The following is a 17,580-nucleotide window of genomic DNA, read 5'->3' on the forward strand; positions in this document are numbered from 1 at the left end:
CCATCTGCAGTGATTTTGGAGCCCCCAAAAATAAAGTCTGACACTGTTTCCACTGTTTCCCCATCTATTTCCAATGAAGTGATGGGACTGGATGCCATGATCTTCGTTTTCTGAATGTTGAGCTTTAAGCCAACTTTTTCACTCTCCACTTTCACTTTCATCAAGAGGCTTTTGAGTTCCTCTTCACTTTCTGCCATAAGGGTGGTGTCATCTGCATCTCTGAGGTTATTGATATTTCTCCCGGCAATCTTGATTCCAGCTTGTGTTTTTTCCAGTCGAGCGTTTCTCATGATGTACTCTGCATATAAGTTAAATAAACAGGGTGACAATATATAGCCTTGATGTACTCCTTTTCCTATTTGGAACCAGTCTGTTGTTCCATGTCCAGTTCTAACTGTTGCTTCCTGACCTGCATACAAATTTCTTAAGAGGCAGATCAGGTGGTCTGGTATTCCCATCTCTTTCAGAATTTTCCACAGTTTATTGTGATCCACACAGGCTTTGGCATAGTCAATAAAGCAGAAATAGATGTTTTTCTGGAACTCTCTTGCTTTTTCCATGATCCAGTGGATGTTGGCAATTTGATCTCTGGTTCCTCTGCCTTTTCTAAAACCAGCTTGAACATCAGGAAGTTCACGGTTCACATATTGCTGAAGCCTGGCTTGGAGACTTTTGAGTATTACTTTACTAGCATGTGAGATGAGTGCAATTGTGCGGTGGTTTGAGCATTCTTTGGCATTGCTTTTCTTTGGGATTAGAATGAAAACTGACCTTTTCCAGTCCTGTGGCCACTGCTGAGTTTTCCAAATTTGCTGGCATATTGAGTGCAGCACTTTCACAGCATCATCTTTCAGGATTTGGGATAGCTCAACTGGAATTCCATCACCTCCACTAGCTTTGTTCGTAGTGATGCTTTCTAAGGCCCACTTGACTTCACATTCCAGGATGTCTGGCTCTAGGTCAGTGATCACACCATCGTGATTATCTGGGTCGTGAAGATCTTTTTTGTACAGTTCTTTTGTGTATTCTTGTCACCTCTTCTTAATATCTTCTGCTTCTGTTAGGTCCATACCATTTCTGTCTTTTATCGAGCCCATCTTTGCATGAAATTTTCCTTTGGTATCTCTGATTTTCTTGAAGAGATCTCTAGTCTTTCCCATTCTGTTGTTTTCCTCTATTTCTTTGCATTGATTGCTGAGGAAAGCTTTCTTATCTCTTCTTGCTATTCTTTGGAACTCTGCATTCAGATGTTTATATCTTTCCTTTTCTCCTTTGCTTTTTGCTTCTCTTCTTTTCACAGCTATTTGTAAGGCCTCCCCAGACAGCCATTTTGCTTTTTTGCATTTCTTTTCTATGGGGATGGTCTTGATCCCTGTCTCCTGTACAGTGTCACTAACCTCATTCCATAATTCATTAGGCACTCTATCTATCAGATCTAGGCCCTTAAATCTATTTCTCACTTCCACTGTATAATCATAAGGGATTTGATTTAGGTCATACCTGAATGGTCTAGTGATTTTCCCTACTTCCTTCAATTTAAGTCTGAATTTGGCAATAAGGAGTTCATGGTCTGAGCCACAGTCAGCTCCTGGTCTTGTTTTTGCTGACTGTATAGAGCTTCTCCATCTTTGGCTGCAAAGAATATAATCAATCTGATTTCGGTGTTGACCATCTAGTGATGTCTATGCATAGTCTTCTCTTGTGTTGTTGGAAGAGGGTGTTTGTTATGACCAGTGCATTTTCTTGGCAAAATTCTATTAGTCTTTGCCCTGCTTCATTCCGTATTCCCAGGCCAGATTTGCCTGTTACTCCAGGTGTTTCTTGACTTCCTACTTGTGCATTCCAGTCCCCTATAATGAAAAGGACATCTTTTTTGGGTGTTAGTTCTAAAAGGTCTTGTAGGTCTTCATAGAACTGTTCAACTTCAGCTTCTTCAGCGTTACTGGTTGGGGCATAGACTTGGATTACTGTGATATTGAATGGTTTGCCTTGGAAACAAACAGAGATCATTCTGTCATTTTTGAGATTGCATCCAAGTACTGCATTTCAGACTCTTTTGTTGACCATGATGGCTACTCCATTTCTTCTGAGGGATTCCTGCCCGCAGTAGTAGATATAATGGCCATCTGAGTTAAATTCACCCATTCCAGTCCATTTCAGTTTGCTGATTCCTAGAATGTCAACATTCACTCTTGCCATCTCTTGTTTGATCACTTCCAATTTGCCTTGATTCATGGACCTGACATTCCAGGTTCCTATGCAATATTGCTCTTTACAGCATCGGACCTTGCTTCTATCACCAGTCACATCCACAGCTGGGTATTGTTTTTGCTTTGGCTCCATCCCTTCATTCTTTCTGGAGTTATTTCTCCACTGATCTCCAGTAGCATATTGGGCACTTACTGACCTGGGGAGTTTCTCTTTCAGTATCCTATCATTTTGCCTTTTCATACTGTTCATGGGGTTCTCAAGGCAAGAATACTGAAGTGGTTTGCCATTCCTTTCTCCAGTGGACCACATTCTGTCATTGTTTAAAGACCACTGCATTTTTCTGGTAACTTATCTTTTCATATATTTTGCCCATTTTTATATTTGTATGTTAGATTTTTCTTCTAAAAATTCAGGAAGTATGTAAATATGTTATCACTCAGTCATGTCCAACTCTTTGTGACCCCGCCATGGACTGTAGCTCACCAGGCTCCTCTGTCCATGGGATTCTCCAGGCAAGAATACTGGAGTGGATTGCCAGTTCCTTCTCCAGAACTCTTAATCTATTTTGGATATTTGCCCTTTCCCTGTGATGTAAGTCTTTTGTTTTTTGCCTTTGCTTTTAAAGATTTTTTTGTCATGCAGGTTTTTTTTTTTTTTTTTAAAGAAAAAGCTTCTTAGGAAGAAGTGAAATTCTTATACAGTGCAAGATATCATATAAAGATGAACATTATTCCATTGCACTAGGTGGAAAGCCCTGGACCAAAATATGGCAACCACTGTTGAAGCTGACTGCTCAACAGAATTTTCTTTTACCATTCTATATTTACTGATTTATTTACTCAAAAATATTTATAGAGTTCCTAATCTGTGCTGGGGTCTTCCCTGGTGGCTCAGAAGTAAAGAATTCGCCTGCCAATGCAGGAGACGCAGATTTGATCCCTGTGTTGGGAAGATCCCTCGGAGAAGGAAATGGCAACCCACTCCACTATTCTTGTCTGGGAAACCCCATGGACAGAGGAGCCTGGCAGGCTACAGTCCATAGTGTTGCAGAGTCGGACACGACTTAGCAATTAAACAACAACAACAACAGTCTGTGCTAGGCACTATTATTTGGTATCCTGAGAGCAGAATTGAAAGAGTCGCTCAGTCGTGTCCGACTCTTTGCGACCCCATGGACTGTAGCCTACCAGGGTCCTCCGTCCGTGGGATTCTCCGGGCAAAAGCACTGGAGTGGGTTGCCGTTTCCTTCCCCAGAGATCAGAATTAGCTGCATCTAAAGGTCAAGGGCCCCTATTCCAGCCGGAGTCTTAAGATGTGTGATTTTGGTAATGGCTGCTTTGACATCCTTGTTTCTTAGAGTGTAAATGAGGGGATTGAGGATTGGTGTGAGAATAGCGTATGCTACATTGCCCATAATGTGGAAGTCGAGGGGCAGGTCAGCCCTGTAGGCCACATAGGCTATGGCAATGGATGAGTAGTAGGTGCCAACCACCAGGAGGTGGGAGCTGCAGGTGGAGAAGGCTTTGGAGCGTCCTTCTTGGGAGCCGATGCGAAGCACTGAGGCCAGGATGTGGGCATAGGAGAGAAGCACCAGGAGAAGGGGCAGGAAGGACACCACCATGGCGATGCAGAAGCCCATGAGGGTCTGGGGGGTGGTGTCAGAGCAGGAGGCTTGAACTAGAGCCAGATGATCACAGAAGCAGTGGTAGATTCTAGCAATGTTGTCATATGCCATGTGGGAGGTCTGCACCACTGCTGGGACGGGCAGAAGGAGGGCGATGAGCCAGGCACTGGCTGCCAGGGCAGCATTGGTCTGCGGGGTCATGAGCGCAGTGTAGTGCAGCGGGCGGCAGATAGCCACATAGCGGTCATAGGCCATGACCACCAGGATGAAGGCTTCAGAGCATGTAAAGCTTTGGAAGAGGTACATCTGCAATAAGCAGGAAGTAAAGCTGAGAAAATTGTCCCCAAACAGGAATAGGGACAGCATCTTGGGGACAGTGGTTGTGGTGAAGAGGATGTCCAGGGCTGAGAGGTTGATCAGGAAGAAGTACATGGGCTTGTGGAGGCTGGGCTCTGCCACCACAGCCACCAGGATCAGGGCATTACCCGTGAGGATGAGAAGGTAGAAAAGGAGAAAAATTAAAAACACAGGGAGGAAGAGGGACTCTGGCAGAGAGGGGATGCCCACCAGGTAGAAGACTGGTGAGCCACCCACTGATCCGTTACAGGTTGTGGCCTCCATAGTGAGCCAGAGCTGGATTTCTGGGAGATGGGTAGCTGGAACATCTGGACACTGGAATATCTGGAAACAATAGAATCAAAGGATCCTGGAATGAGAAATCTACAATATTTACACTCTAGTCAAAATATAAAGGTAATATTACAACCAGCTCTTGAAGACTTATTAGTAGGTTGCAGTATTAACTCCTACAGTATGAACCCAAAACTTCTACCTCCTTTCTTTTGTCAAGCTAATTATTAATTAACTAATAACCTACCAAATGAAAGACTTGCTATGTTCAGCTGACACAGTGATGAAAATGGAGAAGGCAGGCAAAGTCCCTATTTTCTTAGACTTTACATTTAACTAGGATAATCAGATGTAAACAGTTGATTGTTGAATTATGATTGTGAAAAACTCTCTGGAAAGATTTCTGCTAGTCTTCATCTTAGATTTTATGTATCTAGTTTGGGATGTCAGGTCTCTTAAATCAAGTCCTTGAACTCATGCCTCTTCTTTTGCACTCAAAGTTCCACCATGTTGCTTTGGAAGGACTGCTTTCTCCAAAGTTCTTTGCAACATGCTATTGCTCACATAGTTATCAAGCTTATTCTTCTCTTGTAAGCCTTGAATAGTAGTTCTTCCTGACTCCTTCTAATCTAGATGTCAGTACTTCCATTTCTGTGTAGACTATAATAGATCACGCTAGCCCAACACTTTCACTGCAGCAATTAGGCAAACCTGAGTGAATTACACAAATCATATTTTTCTGTAATTTGGAGAAACATGGGTGTAAGAAGGATTCAATGAGTTGGATTTCCAGGTAGGAGGGGTCTTCCAAAGTGAACCTACAATCACCAGCTCTTTTCTTCTCTGGGAATATGACTCTGAGATTACTCCATCCCTGATGTTGTTTCTAATAAAATATCTCTCATGCCATTGAATTATAAAAATGCCAAATCTAGACATGTCCAGCCAGGTTTTTTTTTCTTTGTAGACAGAAGGGGCAAGAGCTTGCCCAAGATTACACAGCAGAGCTAGGGCCAGAACCCAGACCTCTGACTGCCAGACTAAGTCTATTTATTCTATGTTATGTCTTCTGGAGAATCTAGAACTTAAGTTTTCATGTGGAGAGAGATTGGGCAACAATTGTCTCTTTCCATCTCCTTTTCTAAGATGATATTGTCAACAACAACCCTAAATTCCAAATTGTCCTTAAGTTTCTTAAGTGTGGAGGGCGGCATGATTCCCTGTAAGTGGGTGAAGGCTGGTAAAATGTCTTTGTAAAAGACACCTGAAATAAGCCACTCCATTGCAAAGTCTTCCTTGAAAGAAAAAAAAAAAATGTTCTAGAGGTTGGCCCCCATTATCCAAGCAGAAAAGCAAAACTCCTGCACCTTGCCTTAAAAGAGTGAACCCTCAGCTGACCAGCCCCAGTCTCCCAAAGCTAATCACCAGGTTTCTCTCACACCCAAGTTGATGCAAATCACCTTTATTTTCTTGCATGTTGTAAGAGCTCAGAGAAGTCAATTTTGGATTGAATGTCCCTGAGTTAAACTGATTTGGGGTTTTAGGGGCAAAAATTCAGAGCCATCAAGTCCAACTCCTTCTCCCTCCTCTGGCTCATTTCTATTAAGTGGGGGAGACAGATACTGAGTCTGAAGTCTGGAAACTGTTTTCTTAAGGTCAACTGACAATTCATAGTAGAGATGGGTCTTAAACCCAGTGTCCAAGCTCCCATCCAGTATTCATTAAGGATTTTTCATGAGAGATGATCCCTTAGCCTCCATTTAAAGCTTATCTTCTTATAGCCTTATTTCTCCTGACTATCATCAAATGGCAACTCCTTGCTCTTGCTTCATTCTTTTTTCACACTAAGTTTCAGCGTTCCCTCCTCCAAGAGGTCTTTGTTGATCTCAGCTGGCTTGGAGGTCTCTTTCCTGGTTTTCACTGTTCACGTGCTTTTTTCAGTCATCGCTATGATCACGCTGGATTGTCTCTTCTCTGTTTATGTGTTTGTGGCTCCATCAGACTGGAAGCCCAGGGTTGTAACTAGGCCTGATTTTCTATTTAATGAAGCACCAGCACCTTTCTTAGGAACTTGGGGTTCCAGAGGCAGGGGCCAGAATGCAGTTTCCCACCTGGCTTTGTTTTGCTACTCACTCATAAAATTAGAACGAAAGGATCATTAGCAATATATAGTCTTAGTCTAACCCTTTTCTTATATAGCAGGGAACACAAAAGGTGGGGGGTGGGGCTCAGAAGCAGGCTGTCATTTGCCCATGGTCACACAGTAAGTGAATGACAGAACCAGAATTAGACCATCAACAGGGCTGGGTTATCACTTTGAGTCCAGGATAACTAAGCAATGAGCCCAGGCTGCCTCATCTACTTGGGGCCACAAGACAGATCAATAAGTTGATGTTTATTTGCTCATCCTAAAGGCACTGACACACTTTCCTTCCCTAAACTTCTGCTTGGCAGAGTGGGCCTATGCAACAAACCAACAAAACATGTGTTTAGGGTGCTAGCTAGATAATAACATGAAAAAATGTTAGTGTTCGATATTTTAAAAAAGCATCATTTGATGTAAAAACACAGCAAAAATTGGAAAATTTTTGGACTCCTTTACATTTATTTTGTGGTTTAGATTAAATAATTTTATTTTGAATACATATTTCAGGCGGTGTTTTCAGGACTTAAGAACACTAAACATTGTTAGAAGACCATTTCTTTGGTCAAGATTATCTATGAGCCAGTTACAGTGCTGGAGGGGACAGAGAACAGAAAAACCAGTCACTGAATGTCCAACCTCACACCATGCATTTCTCCTCCCATCATGAAATCTTGCCAGGGAGTGGTTATGCCCCTTCAACAAAGGAGAAACTGAGGGTTGAAGAAGAACAGATATTTGTTCAAGGCTGGTGAGGGGTGAGAGCAGAGGATGTTCTGGAGCCAACCTGCTGGCAAAAGACTGAGCCCTGCCTGGCAGCCCAGAGTCCTGGCCCCTTGCTTGCTGTGACTTTGGGCCTCGAGGCCTCAGTCTTCCCATCTGCAAAATGAACACCTTGGGAGAGATAATCTCCTTCAACTCAATACACACTTTTTAGTGTCCCCTCTGGATTTGGCTCCACAAAGGGTCTGAGCTGAATGCCTCCTGGTCTAAGACTCTAGAAGAGAGAGTAACGTTCTCCCATTTATTAAGGTCCTGGTGCATGCTTCATTCTTTATAGTCATTGTGTCATTGTACAGCTCTACAACTCCCAAATCCATGCCCTTCTCTCATATTTCCCCTACCCTGTGGTATTCCCACAGAAAAGGAGAATAGATGTGAATTATAGAGTTTGGGTTTATTACCTGGAATTAGAAAGACCTGGGCTTCCATTCTCACTCTGCCTCTTTCACTTTCCCTCTCAAACTGCAGTTCTCTCCTCTGTGACTCACAGTGTTGATGGACACCTTGTTGAATATTCCCATTTCTTTTACCATCCTCAGCCTTGCTTCCTTGTGAGAATCTCTTACAAGATCATTGGCCTCTTGATTGTGACTGCACATCCCTGTCTGTCCTGCCAAGGTGGCTGACCTGGGGTCACATAGCCAGACTGTGTGTGCACACGGGGATCTGGATGCTAGCACAGCACGTGTGTATGCCTGGGCTCCTGGCCTCCTGGCCTCCCTGAACTTGCCTGCCCATCCACCCCAGACTTTTCTCCCTTCTGAACACTCCCTCCCCAGCCCAGCTCACCTGCTGTGCCTGATCCACCTTGGTGTCTTCTGTGGAATCATCACACTTGGCCCTGGGGAAAGGGCCAGGTTGGAGCCGAGCCACAGCCCATTAAAGCCCAAAGCCAGGCCCTGTGGGGGTGCTCTCCTTCAAGTTGGCTCCCCTATGGCACCCCACATCTGCCCACTGGGAACACTTCCTAGGGTGGAGTGGGGGACTTGGCCCTTGGCTTTGCAGAAAATGAAAACAGTGTCATTAACCATCCTCATGGGTCCCAGAACTTTATCACTAACAAAGCAGTTTGATTCCTGTTTTCCTAGCTGGTCTCACAATAGCCAGTAGGATGATTCCTACTATATGGCATTTGAGGAAACTGAGATCTGGAGAAGTAGAGTGACTTGACCTAGGTCACATGGGTTGCTGGTGGCAGAGCTGGGATTTGGACCCCAAATCTGGTTCAGCAGTGCATCATCTCGTGGCTGAGACCTGAGTTCTTTCCAATGATGTCACCATAACCTCACTGAGCCTTCCTTCCCTTATCTTGTAAGAGTGTAAGTGGCTACTGGGAAGATTTCATGCTTAGCCCAGTGTCTATCACATGATAAACATTCAGTTAAGTGAGAGCTATTATTTTTTTTTCTGATTAAACAAATAGACTGCAACATTGACTTTAAACACTTTGCTTGATGAACGGAAGGTGAATATTTTGCTAATAGTCAAGCTTTATTTATTTGGCTGTGTTGGGCCTTAGTTGCCTCATGCAGGACCTTCTGTTGTGGCTTGTAGGCTTAATTGCACCATGGCATGTGGGATTTTATTTTCCGGGCCAGAGATTGAACTTGAGTGCCCTGCACTGCAAAGTAGATTCTTAACCACTGGACCACTAGGGAAGTCTCCAGAACTATTATTTTAATGAACTTAACTAGGCAACGCTGTCCCATGATTAGAATATAATCAGTGCTGCTGTATGTGAGGTGGGGGTCTGTGCTCCACCCCCAGGCATGCCACAGCCCATTCCTGCCTCAGGCTTCCTGATTCTCTCCTTTGGCTCCACAGCTCTCTTTCCATTATTCTTTCACTCATGTGTATAAAATGTTAAAAAAAAAACAAACAGTTTTTTAAAAATTTTGCAAGTAACAAATAGATCCCATTGTTAAGTATTTTCATCAATTCAGAGCTTTTTTGAATAAAAAAATGGAAATTTTCTTCACATCAGCCCTTCCGCACAGTTCCCCTTCCCTCCTCACAAGTCATCACTATGACCGATCTGGCGTGTTCCTTTCAGACCTTTTCTAAACATTTGTGTGTGCATAGCTGTGTTTTGCTTTTAGCATAAATGGAATCATTTTGTACTTATTGTGTCACTTTTATTCTAACTTAATAAGTCTTGGAATCTTTCTATGTCTGATCTACTTCATTTTTTTATCTGATATTTGGTATTTGATGGTATGGGTATTATATACTTTATCTAATAATTATCCTGCTAGTGGATATTTGAGCTATATCCAATTATTGATATTATGAACAATGTTATAATTAACATACTTTTTAAAAAAATTTACTTTTAATTGGAGGCTAATTGCTTTACAATGGTGTATTGGTTTCTGTCATACGACAATGGTAATCAGCCATAAGTATACATGTGTCCTCTCCCTCTTGAACCTTCCTCCCACCCCCCACCCCATCCCACTCCTCTGGGTTGTCACAGAGCACCAGACTGAGCTGTCTGTGTTATAGAGCAACTTCCCACGAACTATTTCACATATGGTAATGTATATGTTTCACTGTTACTCTCTCACTTTGGCCCACCCTCTCCTTCCCCTTGTTCACAAATCTGTTCTCTATGACTGCATCTCTATTCCTGCCCTGAAAATAGGTTCATCAGTACAATTTTTCTAGATTTCATATATATGCATAGGATATTTGTATTTCTCTTTCTGGCTTACTTCACTCTGTATAACAGGGTCTAAGTTCATCCACCTCACTACAACTGGCTCAGATTTGTTCCTTTTTATGGCTGAGTAATATTTCATTGTAAAAACATACCACATATTCTTTATCCATTCATCTGTTGATGAACGTCTAGGTTGCTTCCATGTCTTGACTATTGTAAATAATACTGCAATGAACATTGGGGTACAGGTGTCTTTTTGAATTATGATTTTCTCAGGGTATATGCCCAATAGTGGAATTGCTGGTTCATCTGATAGATTGATTCATAATTTTTAAAATAATCTCCATACTGTTCTCTGTAGTAGCTGTATCACTTTACATTCCCACGTGCAGTGAAAGAAGGTACCCTTCTCTCCACATCCTCTCCAGATTTATTGTTTGTAGATTTTTTTGTTGATGATCATTCTAACTGGTGTGAGGTGATCGGTTCAGTTCAGTTCAGTCACTCAGTAGTGTCCGACTCTTTGTGACCCCATGGACCACAGCACGCCAGGCCTCCCTGTCTATCACCAACTCCTGGAGTTTACCCAAACTCATATCCATCATGTCTGTGATGCCATCCAACCATTTCATCCTCTGTTGTCCCCCTCTCTTCGTGCCCTCAATCTTTCCCAGCATCAGGGTCTTTTCAAATGAGTCAGCTCTTCGCATCAGGTGGCCGAAGTTTTGGAGTTTCAGCTTCAATATCAATCCTTCCAATGAACACCCAGGACTGATCTCCTTTAGGATGGACTGGTTGGATCTCCTTGCAGTCCAAGGGACTCTCAAGAGTCTTCTCCAACACCACAGTTCAAAAGCATCAATTCTTTGGTGCTCAGCTTTCTTTATAGTCCAACTCTCACATCAATACATGACCACTGGAAAAACCATAGCCTTGACTAGACGGACCTTTGTTGGCAAAGTAATGTCTCTGCTTTTAAATATGCTGTCTAGTTTGGTCATAACTTTCCTTCCAAGGAGTATGTGTCTTTTAATTTCATGGCTGCAGTCACCATCTGCAGTGATTTTGGAGACCCAAAAATAAAGTCAGCCACTGTTTCAACTGTTTCCCCATCTATTTGCCATGAAGTGATGGAAATGGATGCCATGATCTTAGTTTTACCTCATTGTAATTTTGTATTTCTCTATTAATGAGCAATGTTGAGCACTTTCTCATGTGTTTATTGGCTATCTGTATGTCCTCTTTAGAGAAATGTCTGTTCAGGTCTTCCACCCATTTTTTGATTGGGTTGTTTGTTTTTCTTGTGTTGAGCTCCATTAGCTGCTTGTATACTTTGGAGATTAATCTTTTGCTGGTGGTTTCATTTGCAGTTCTTTTCTCCCATTCTGTAACATACATTTGAGGGGCACATATGCCCAAATATATCTCTGAGATAGACTCTTAGAAGTAGGAATTCTGGGGCGAGCAGTAAGTAGATTTTGTTTTATTTTATTTATTTCTTAAAATTCATTTTTATTGGAGTACAGATGTTTTGCACTGTTGTATTAGTTTCTACTGTATGAATAGATTTTATTTTATTTTATTTTATTTTTTTATTTTATGGATTTTAAAATCTGCATGTGTTCATGGACAGGGATGGTCCCAGCTTCAAACCCACAAAGTCTGAGAACACTTAGAAGAGACTTCCATAGTTAATATCTACTCACTATAGATTTATAACTGCAGGATGCAAGGTTACTAAGCCTTGGCAGCTGAGTACAAATCTTCATGGAAACCAAAACCTGGTACCGCATCCCCTCCTGATCTAATGAACTTCACGATGGAGCTGAAGATGGCTTTGGAAGTTTCTTTGAATAACAAATGAGAACTATATATGTCATCTCTTCCTCTCCAGATCTACTCTTTTTGATCCAAGAGAGAAATTTGAGTTGGGGATAAATTTATACATGTGGATCACTGCTTCTGGATGGTAAAGGTAAATGCTGAAAGTGTTTCTGGGGGAGATAATCTAACCATTCTTAGGTAAAAGGCAAAGAATTTTATAGAATAACCAGATTGTTAGGTGGACTCTTTTGTTCAGTTTTCTGTTTCTCAGACACTACAGAACTCCTTAATAAACAACCAGAGCCAGCTTTTGACAGCATGAAGATGACTAAAGGCTTTCTGGGATGTTATTGATGAAACTAATTGAAAGACTTGAAAACTTGGGCCAGAGGAACCTACATGGATCACAACAGTTAAGTCAGAGAAAACAAGCACAAACCAAGATTTAGATTCCTTTTAGGTTTCTAACTTTATTTTGTTTTACTAAAGAAAATGAACCTAAATAGAAGAGCTAAACAGTTGGCTGAGATTTCCATGTAAAAAGCCATTATTCTAAGACTTACTGTTATCACATTATAGAATAAAATATGATTTATTTCTTTACCTCTGAGAATAAAAATGTTCTCAAACTTCTAGGAAATTACTGGTTCTTCTATAACTATGGTGACAAATAGTCATCAGAACTTTTTTAAACCTGTTTTCGTCACTCAATGACAGTTCTGCATCAGTACACATATTGCTGAAAGCCAGCCAATCAATCAGTCACCCAGCAACTACTTCACTCCCGTAACCACACTTCCACCGCTAAAGGCAAACCAGTCCCTAGATACTCCTACTCCTGAAAGTCCACCAACCCCTAATCTCCACATTTTCCACAACTCTATTTAAGATCAGCTCCCTGTGTTGCTCAAAAACAAACCATGCCAGAAACTATAGCTTTCCTGTGCTTAAGCTAGTGATGAACTCAGCTTTTCGTTTCAGATGTTGTATGGTGGTCTCTTTTAACATTTCTTATTTATGTCTCTGTAGATGGTATTAATGTCTTTCTTTTCATTTTTATTTTAGTAATTAGCTCTTCTTTCTTTTTTCATGGTCAGTCCAGATAAAGTTCTGTCAAGTTTGTTGATACATTTAAAGAATCAGTGTTGGTTTTGTTTATCTTCTCTGCAGCTTTTCTATTCTCTTTTCATTTATTTTCAGTCTAATCTTTATCATTATTTCATGCCTACTGCTTGCTTTGAATTTAGTTTGCTTTCCTTTTCTAATATCTTAAAGTTATAAATTAGGTTATGAATTTTGAGGTTCCCCCTTTTTAATATAAATATTAATATAAGTATTTACAGCTATAAATTTTCCTCTAAGCACTGTTTTGGGCTTCCCTGGTAGCTCAGCTGGTAAAGAATCCACCTGCAATGCAGGAGAACCCAGTTCTATTCCTGAGTTGGGACAATACCCTGCAGAAGGGTTAGGCTACCCACTTCAGTATTCTTGAGATTCCCTGGTGGCTCAGACAGTGAAGAATCTGCCTGCAACATGGGAGACCTGGGTTTGATCCCTGGGTTGGGAAGATCCCCTGGAGGAGGGCATGGCAACCCACTCCGGTATTCTTGCCTAGAGAATCCCCATGGACAGAGGAGCCAGGCGGGCTACAGTCCATGGGGTTGCAAAGAGTCTGGCACTACTGAGCGACTAAGCACAGCACAGCACAAGCACTGTTTTAGCTGCATCTCATAAGTTTTATATATTATGTTTTCATTTTCATTCATTTCAAAATATTTTCTGATTCCCATTGTGATATCTTTTTTTGACCCATTGGTTATTTAGGAGTGTGCTGTTTAATTTCTAAATATTGTGAAACTAGTATTCAGTAACGGGCTTCTCTGGTGTCTCAGACAGTAAAGCATCTCCCTGCAATGTGGGAGACCTGGGTTCGATTCCCCAGTTGGGAAGATCCCCTGGAGGAGAGTATGGCAACCCACTCCAGTATTCTTGCCTGGAGAATCCCCAGGACCAGAGGGGCATGGTGGACTACAGTCCACAGGGTTGCAAAGAGTCAGACACGATGGAGTGACTAAGCACAGCACAGCACAGCATTCAGTGACAGCCTTTATTATTTTAAAGAAAGCATAGAAAAAGTGTGCATATTATTTTTTAAATGTATTGCTTAGAACCAAAAAAAGTTAGTGTAGAAATAATGAAGTCAAAGGTGAAACTAGACAAGGTTAGTGTGAACAATTCTGGCAATATACTTGAAAAAACATAAGAAGATAAAAGAAATTAAAGTGAACCATGTTATTAGGAATACAAACAGAAAGAACAAAATAAGAATTTGGTATACTATAACAACTTCATTTACCATAAAGAATATAAACAATCAATGCATAAAAATAGTATTACAGAGACCTCCCTGTCAGTCCAGTGGTTAAGAATCCGCACTTTCACTGTGTGGGAGCGTGAGTCTCATCGCTGGTCAGGGAACTAAGATCCCGCATACCATGAAGTGTGGCCAAAAAAGAGTGTTACATAAATATGCTTCCCTGGTAGCTCAGCTGGTAAAGAATCCACCCCAATTTGATTCCTGGGTCGGGAAGATCCCGTGGAGAAGGGATGGGCTACCCACTCCAGTATTCTTGGGCGTTCCTGGTGGCTCAGATGGTAAAGAATCTGCCAGTAATTCAGGAGACCTGGATTCTATTTCTGGGTTGGGAAAATCCCCTGGATAAGGGAACAGCTACCCACTCCAGTTTTCTGGCCTGGAGAATTCCACAGACAAAGGAGCCTGGCAGGCTACAGTCCATAGAGTCGCAAAGAGTCAGACATGACTGAGCAACTTTAACTTTCAAGAAAGAATTTTCACTTTGCATAAGTGATAAGTAAAGTCAGCTTTAGCATTCAACATTCTAATTAAATTTAAACGTATTTTAAACTAGTTTTTGAAATCTTAGAATCATTTTTTAAATTATTTTTTAATATTTCTTCTTCCCTCATCTCCAAGTAACATTGAGTAGCATTGAGATATGAAATATAATACATCATAGGCTCATGATATACATACTTAATACATGACAGCTTGTGTCATTTAGCTGACAGATTTGATTTTTCTGACAAGAAGCTTAGGTAACCATTTGTGAGGACAGATTACTTTTAAAAAATCCGATCATCTCTGCCTGTAATACAGCTTGGCTTATGTGATTACTCCAATGCTTAGTTTTTTTTTTGAAAGTCTCCACTGGGAAAAATCATTAGGACTATTAGTTGTGCACCCTATGACTCAGGATGAGCACTACACTTTTAAATTAAAGTGAAATTGATTTTCAGGAAATATTTTCCTAATGTAAGTACACCTTATCTGAGTTTAATGTAAGAAGGTTCTGTAGGCTATAAACCTAACTCAGATAGGACCTTAACACTGGCAGGCAGTCATCCTATATGTCCCTGCTTTGTTCCCTTGTCTTCTCTTCTACATGTCTTTTTCATTCCTTCTCTTTTCAGTCCACAGATACCTATTCCCATTGTCACTACAGCGAGTGAGGAGAGAAGTCCCTCAGAGTTCCATCCCATCTTCACTCACCTACCAGCATCTGTGCTCACACCCTGCCTAGGAAGTTGGTCTGTTCCCATGAACTTTTCATGCTCCTATCTGAAGCCAGTCCTTTCAATAATGTTCCCTTCTGCCTCGTATCACCAATTTTTTTACTCTCTCCTGGATTATTTCCATCAGTGTACAAATATGCTGTTTTTACTCCCATCTTAAACTACTGATTAAATTTTTATTTTTTAGGATTCAAAAAGTTTAAAATACAGATAGACTGTGATTTTAGGGGGTAAGAAAAGGACAGTATATGACAAAATATGTTCATTAAGAAGAAAAAAATGTTCAGTATTTATAAGACGTAACAGTGGAAACAGTGGCTGACTTTATTTTTCTGGGCTCAAAAATCACTTCAGATGATGATTGCAGCCATAAAATTAAAAGACACTTACTCCTTGGAAGGAAAGTTATGACCAACCTAGATAGCATATTCAAAAGCAGAGACATTACTTTGCCAACAAAGATCTGTCTAGTCAAGGCTATGGTTTTTCCACTAGTCATGTATGGATGTGAGAGTTGGATTATAAAGAAAGCTGAGCACCAAAGATTTGACGCTTTTGAACTGTGGTGTTGGAGAAGACTCTTGAGAGTCCCTTGGACTGCAAGGAGATCCAACCAGTCCATCCTAAAGGAGATCAGTCCTGGGTGTTCATTGGAAGGACTGATGTTGAAGCTGAAACTCCAATACTTCGGCCACCTGATGAGAAGAGCTGACTCATTGGAAAAGACCCTGATGCTGGGAAAGTTTGAGGGCAGGAGGAGAAAGGGATGACAGAGGATGAGACGGTTGGATGGCATCACCGACTCGATGGACATGGATCTGTGTGGACTCCGGGAGTTGGTGATGGACAGGGAGGCCTCGTGTGCTGCGGTTCATGGCATTGCAAAGAGTCGGACACAACTGAGCGACTGAATTGAACTGAATATTTCTTTAAAGAGTGAAAGCAAATTCAGTAGATAATAGTAAATACAAAATACAAAATAATTCAGTGTATTAGATCAAGGTATTTTTAATTTACATTAGTATGTTACTCTCTAAATATTTAATCTGTAATAACAGTGTTCTTTGAATGAATACTATGCATAAAATCATTTATAACAAAACTTGCAGCAATATACAAATAATTTTATACATACTTTTTAAAAAATATTCTTTTCCCTTCAATATCTCAAGATATTGAATACAGTTCCCTGTGCTATACTTTAGGACCTTGTTTATCTATTCCAAACATAATAGTTTGCATCCACCAACCCCAAACTCCCAGTGTATCCCTCTCCTCCCCTCTCCCTTGGCAACCACAAGTTTGATTAAATTTTTAAAATCAGGGTCCTGAATAGTACTATAATATGCTACCATTCCTCTAAGACAGAGTGGAAACATGGCCAAAATTGCCATATTTTAAAATAATATAGTCATGTTATTTATTATGCATATATTTGTAAATATATGGTTTTGCTTATGTTAAAAATGGAAAAGAAAAAAACAAAAAATGAATAAAAATTGTTTCTTTAAGGGGATGCAACAGGTGAAGGGAGCAGAAATGGAGGCTAGAATTCACTAAAAAATGACTTGTTTCATCATTTTGACTTAGAATTGTTGTATTTGTGACTTTAGAATCAGGTATGGGGACTTCCCTGGCAATCTAGAGACTAGGACTCCTTGCTTCCACTGTGAGGGGGCATGGGTTCAATCCCAGGTTAGGGAACAAAGATTCCACATCTCATGCGGTATGGCCAAAAACTGATATAATTTTTTTTAATCAGGTATAAAGACACTCATTATTATTTACTGGAATTCTCACTCTCTGCTAATGCCCTTGCTTTAAGTTCCACTTAAGTGCGCATCTTTATCACATTTTGTTAAGGAAAATGTTCTTCCCTTTAACCCATGCCATGAAGATGTCATTGCCTGCTCCATTCACTATTCTGAGAATGGTTTTCCCTTCCTGCCTGTTTGGGTGGGGGTTGGGGGGAGCCTAACAGTGTAGAGAGCTACATCCTGATCCCTTTTTGACTTGTGTTATTCCTGAAAGGGATTGGGTGTTAAAATCCTTTGGGTTTAATTGAGTGTTAAATTATTAACACTCTCTTATTTGGCTGTGCTGGGTCTT

General features: G+C 40.9%; 1 protein-coding gene across 1 annotated transcript; it reads right to left on the reverse strand.

Moving 5' to 3' along the window:
- Positions 1–3,484: 3,484 nt before the first annotated feature.
- Positions 3,485–4,456, reverse strand: LOC129627853 (olfactory receptor 2AT4). The gene has a single exon (XM_055547324.1). It carries the CDS (start codon positions 4,454–4,456, stop codon positions 3,485–3,487), a length of 972 nt encoding a protein of 323 aa, XP_055403299.1.
- Between the last annotated feature and the right edge of the window lie 13,124 nt (positions 4,457–17,580).

Source organism: Bubalus kerabau, chromosome 15 (genome assembly GCF_029407905.1).
Source record: "Bubalus kerabau isolate K-KA32 ecotype Philippines breed swamp buffalo chromosome 15, PCC_UOA_SB_1v2, whole genome shotgun sequence".
NCBI classification, from domain to species: Eukaryota; Metazoa; Chordata; class Mammalia; order Artiodactyla; family Bovidae; genus Bubalus; species Bubalus kerabau.

Coding starts and splice junctions, on each gene's coding strand:
- LOC129627853 (XM_055547324.1), bottom strand. CDS start 4,456: ATGGAGGCCACAACCTGTAACGGATCAGTGGGTGGCTCACCAGTCTTC.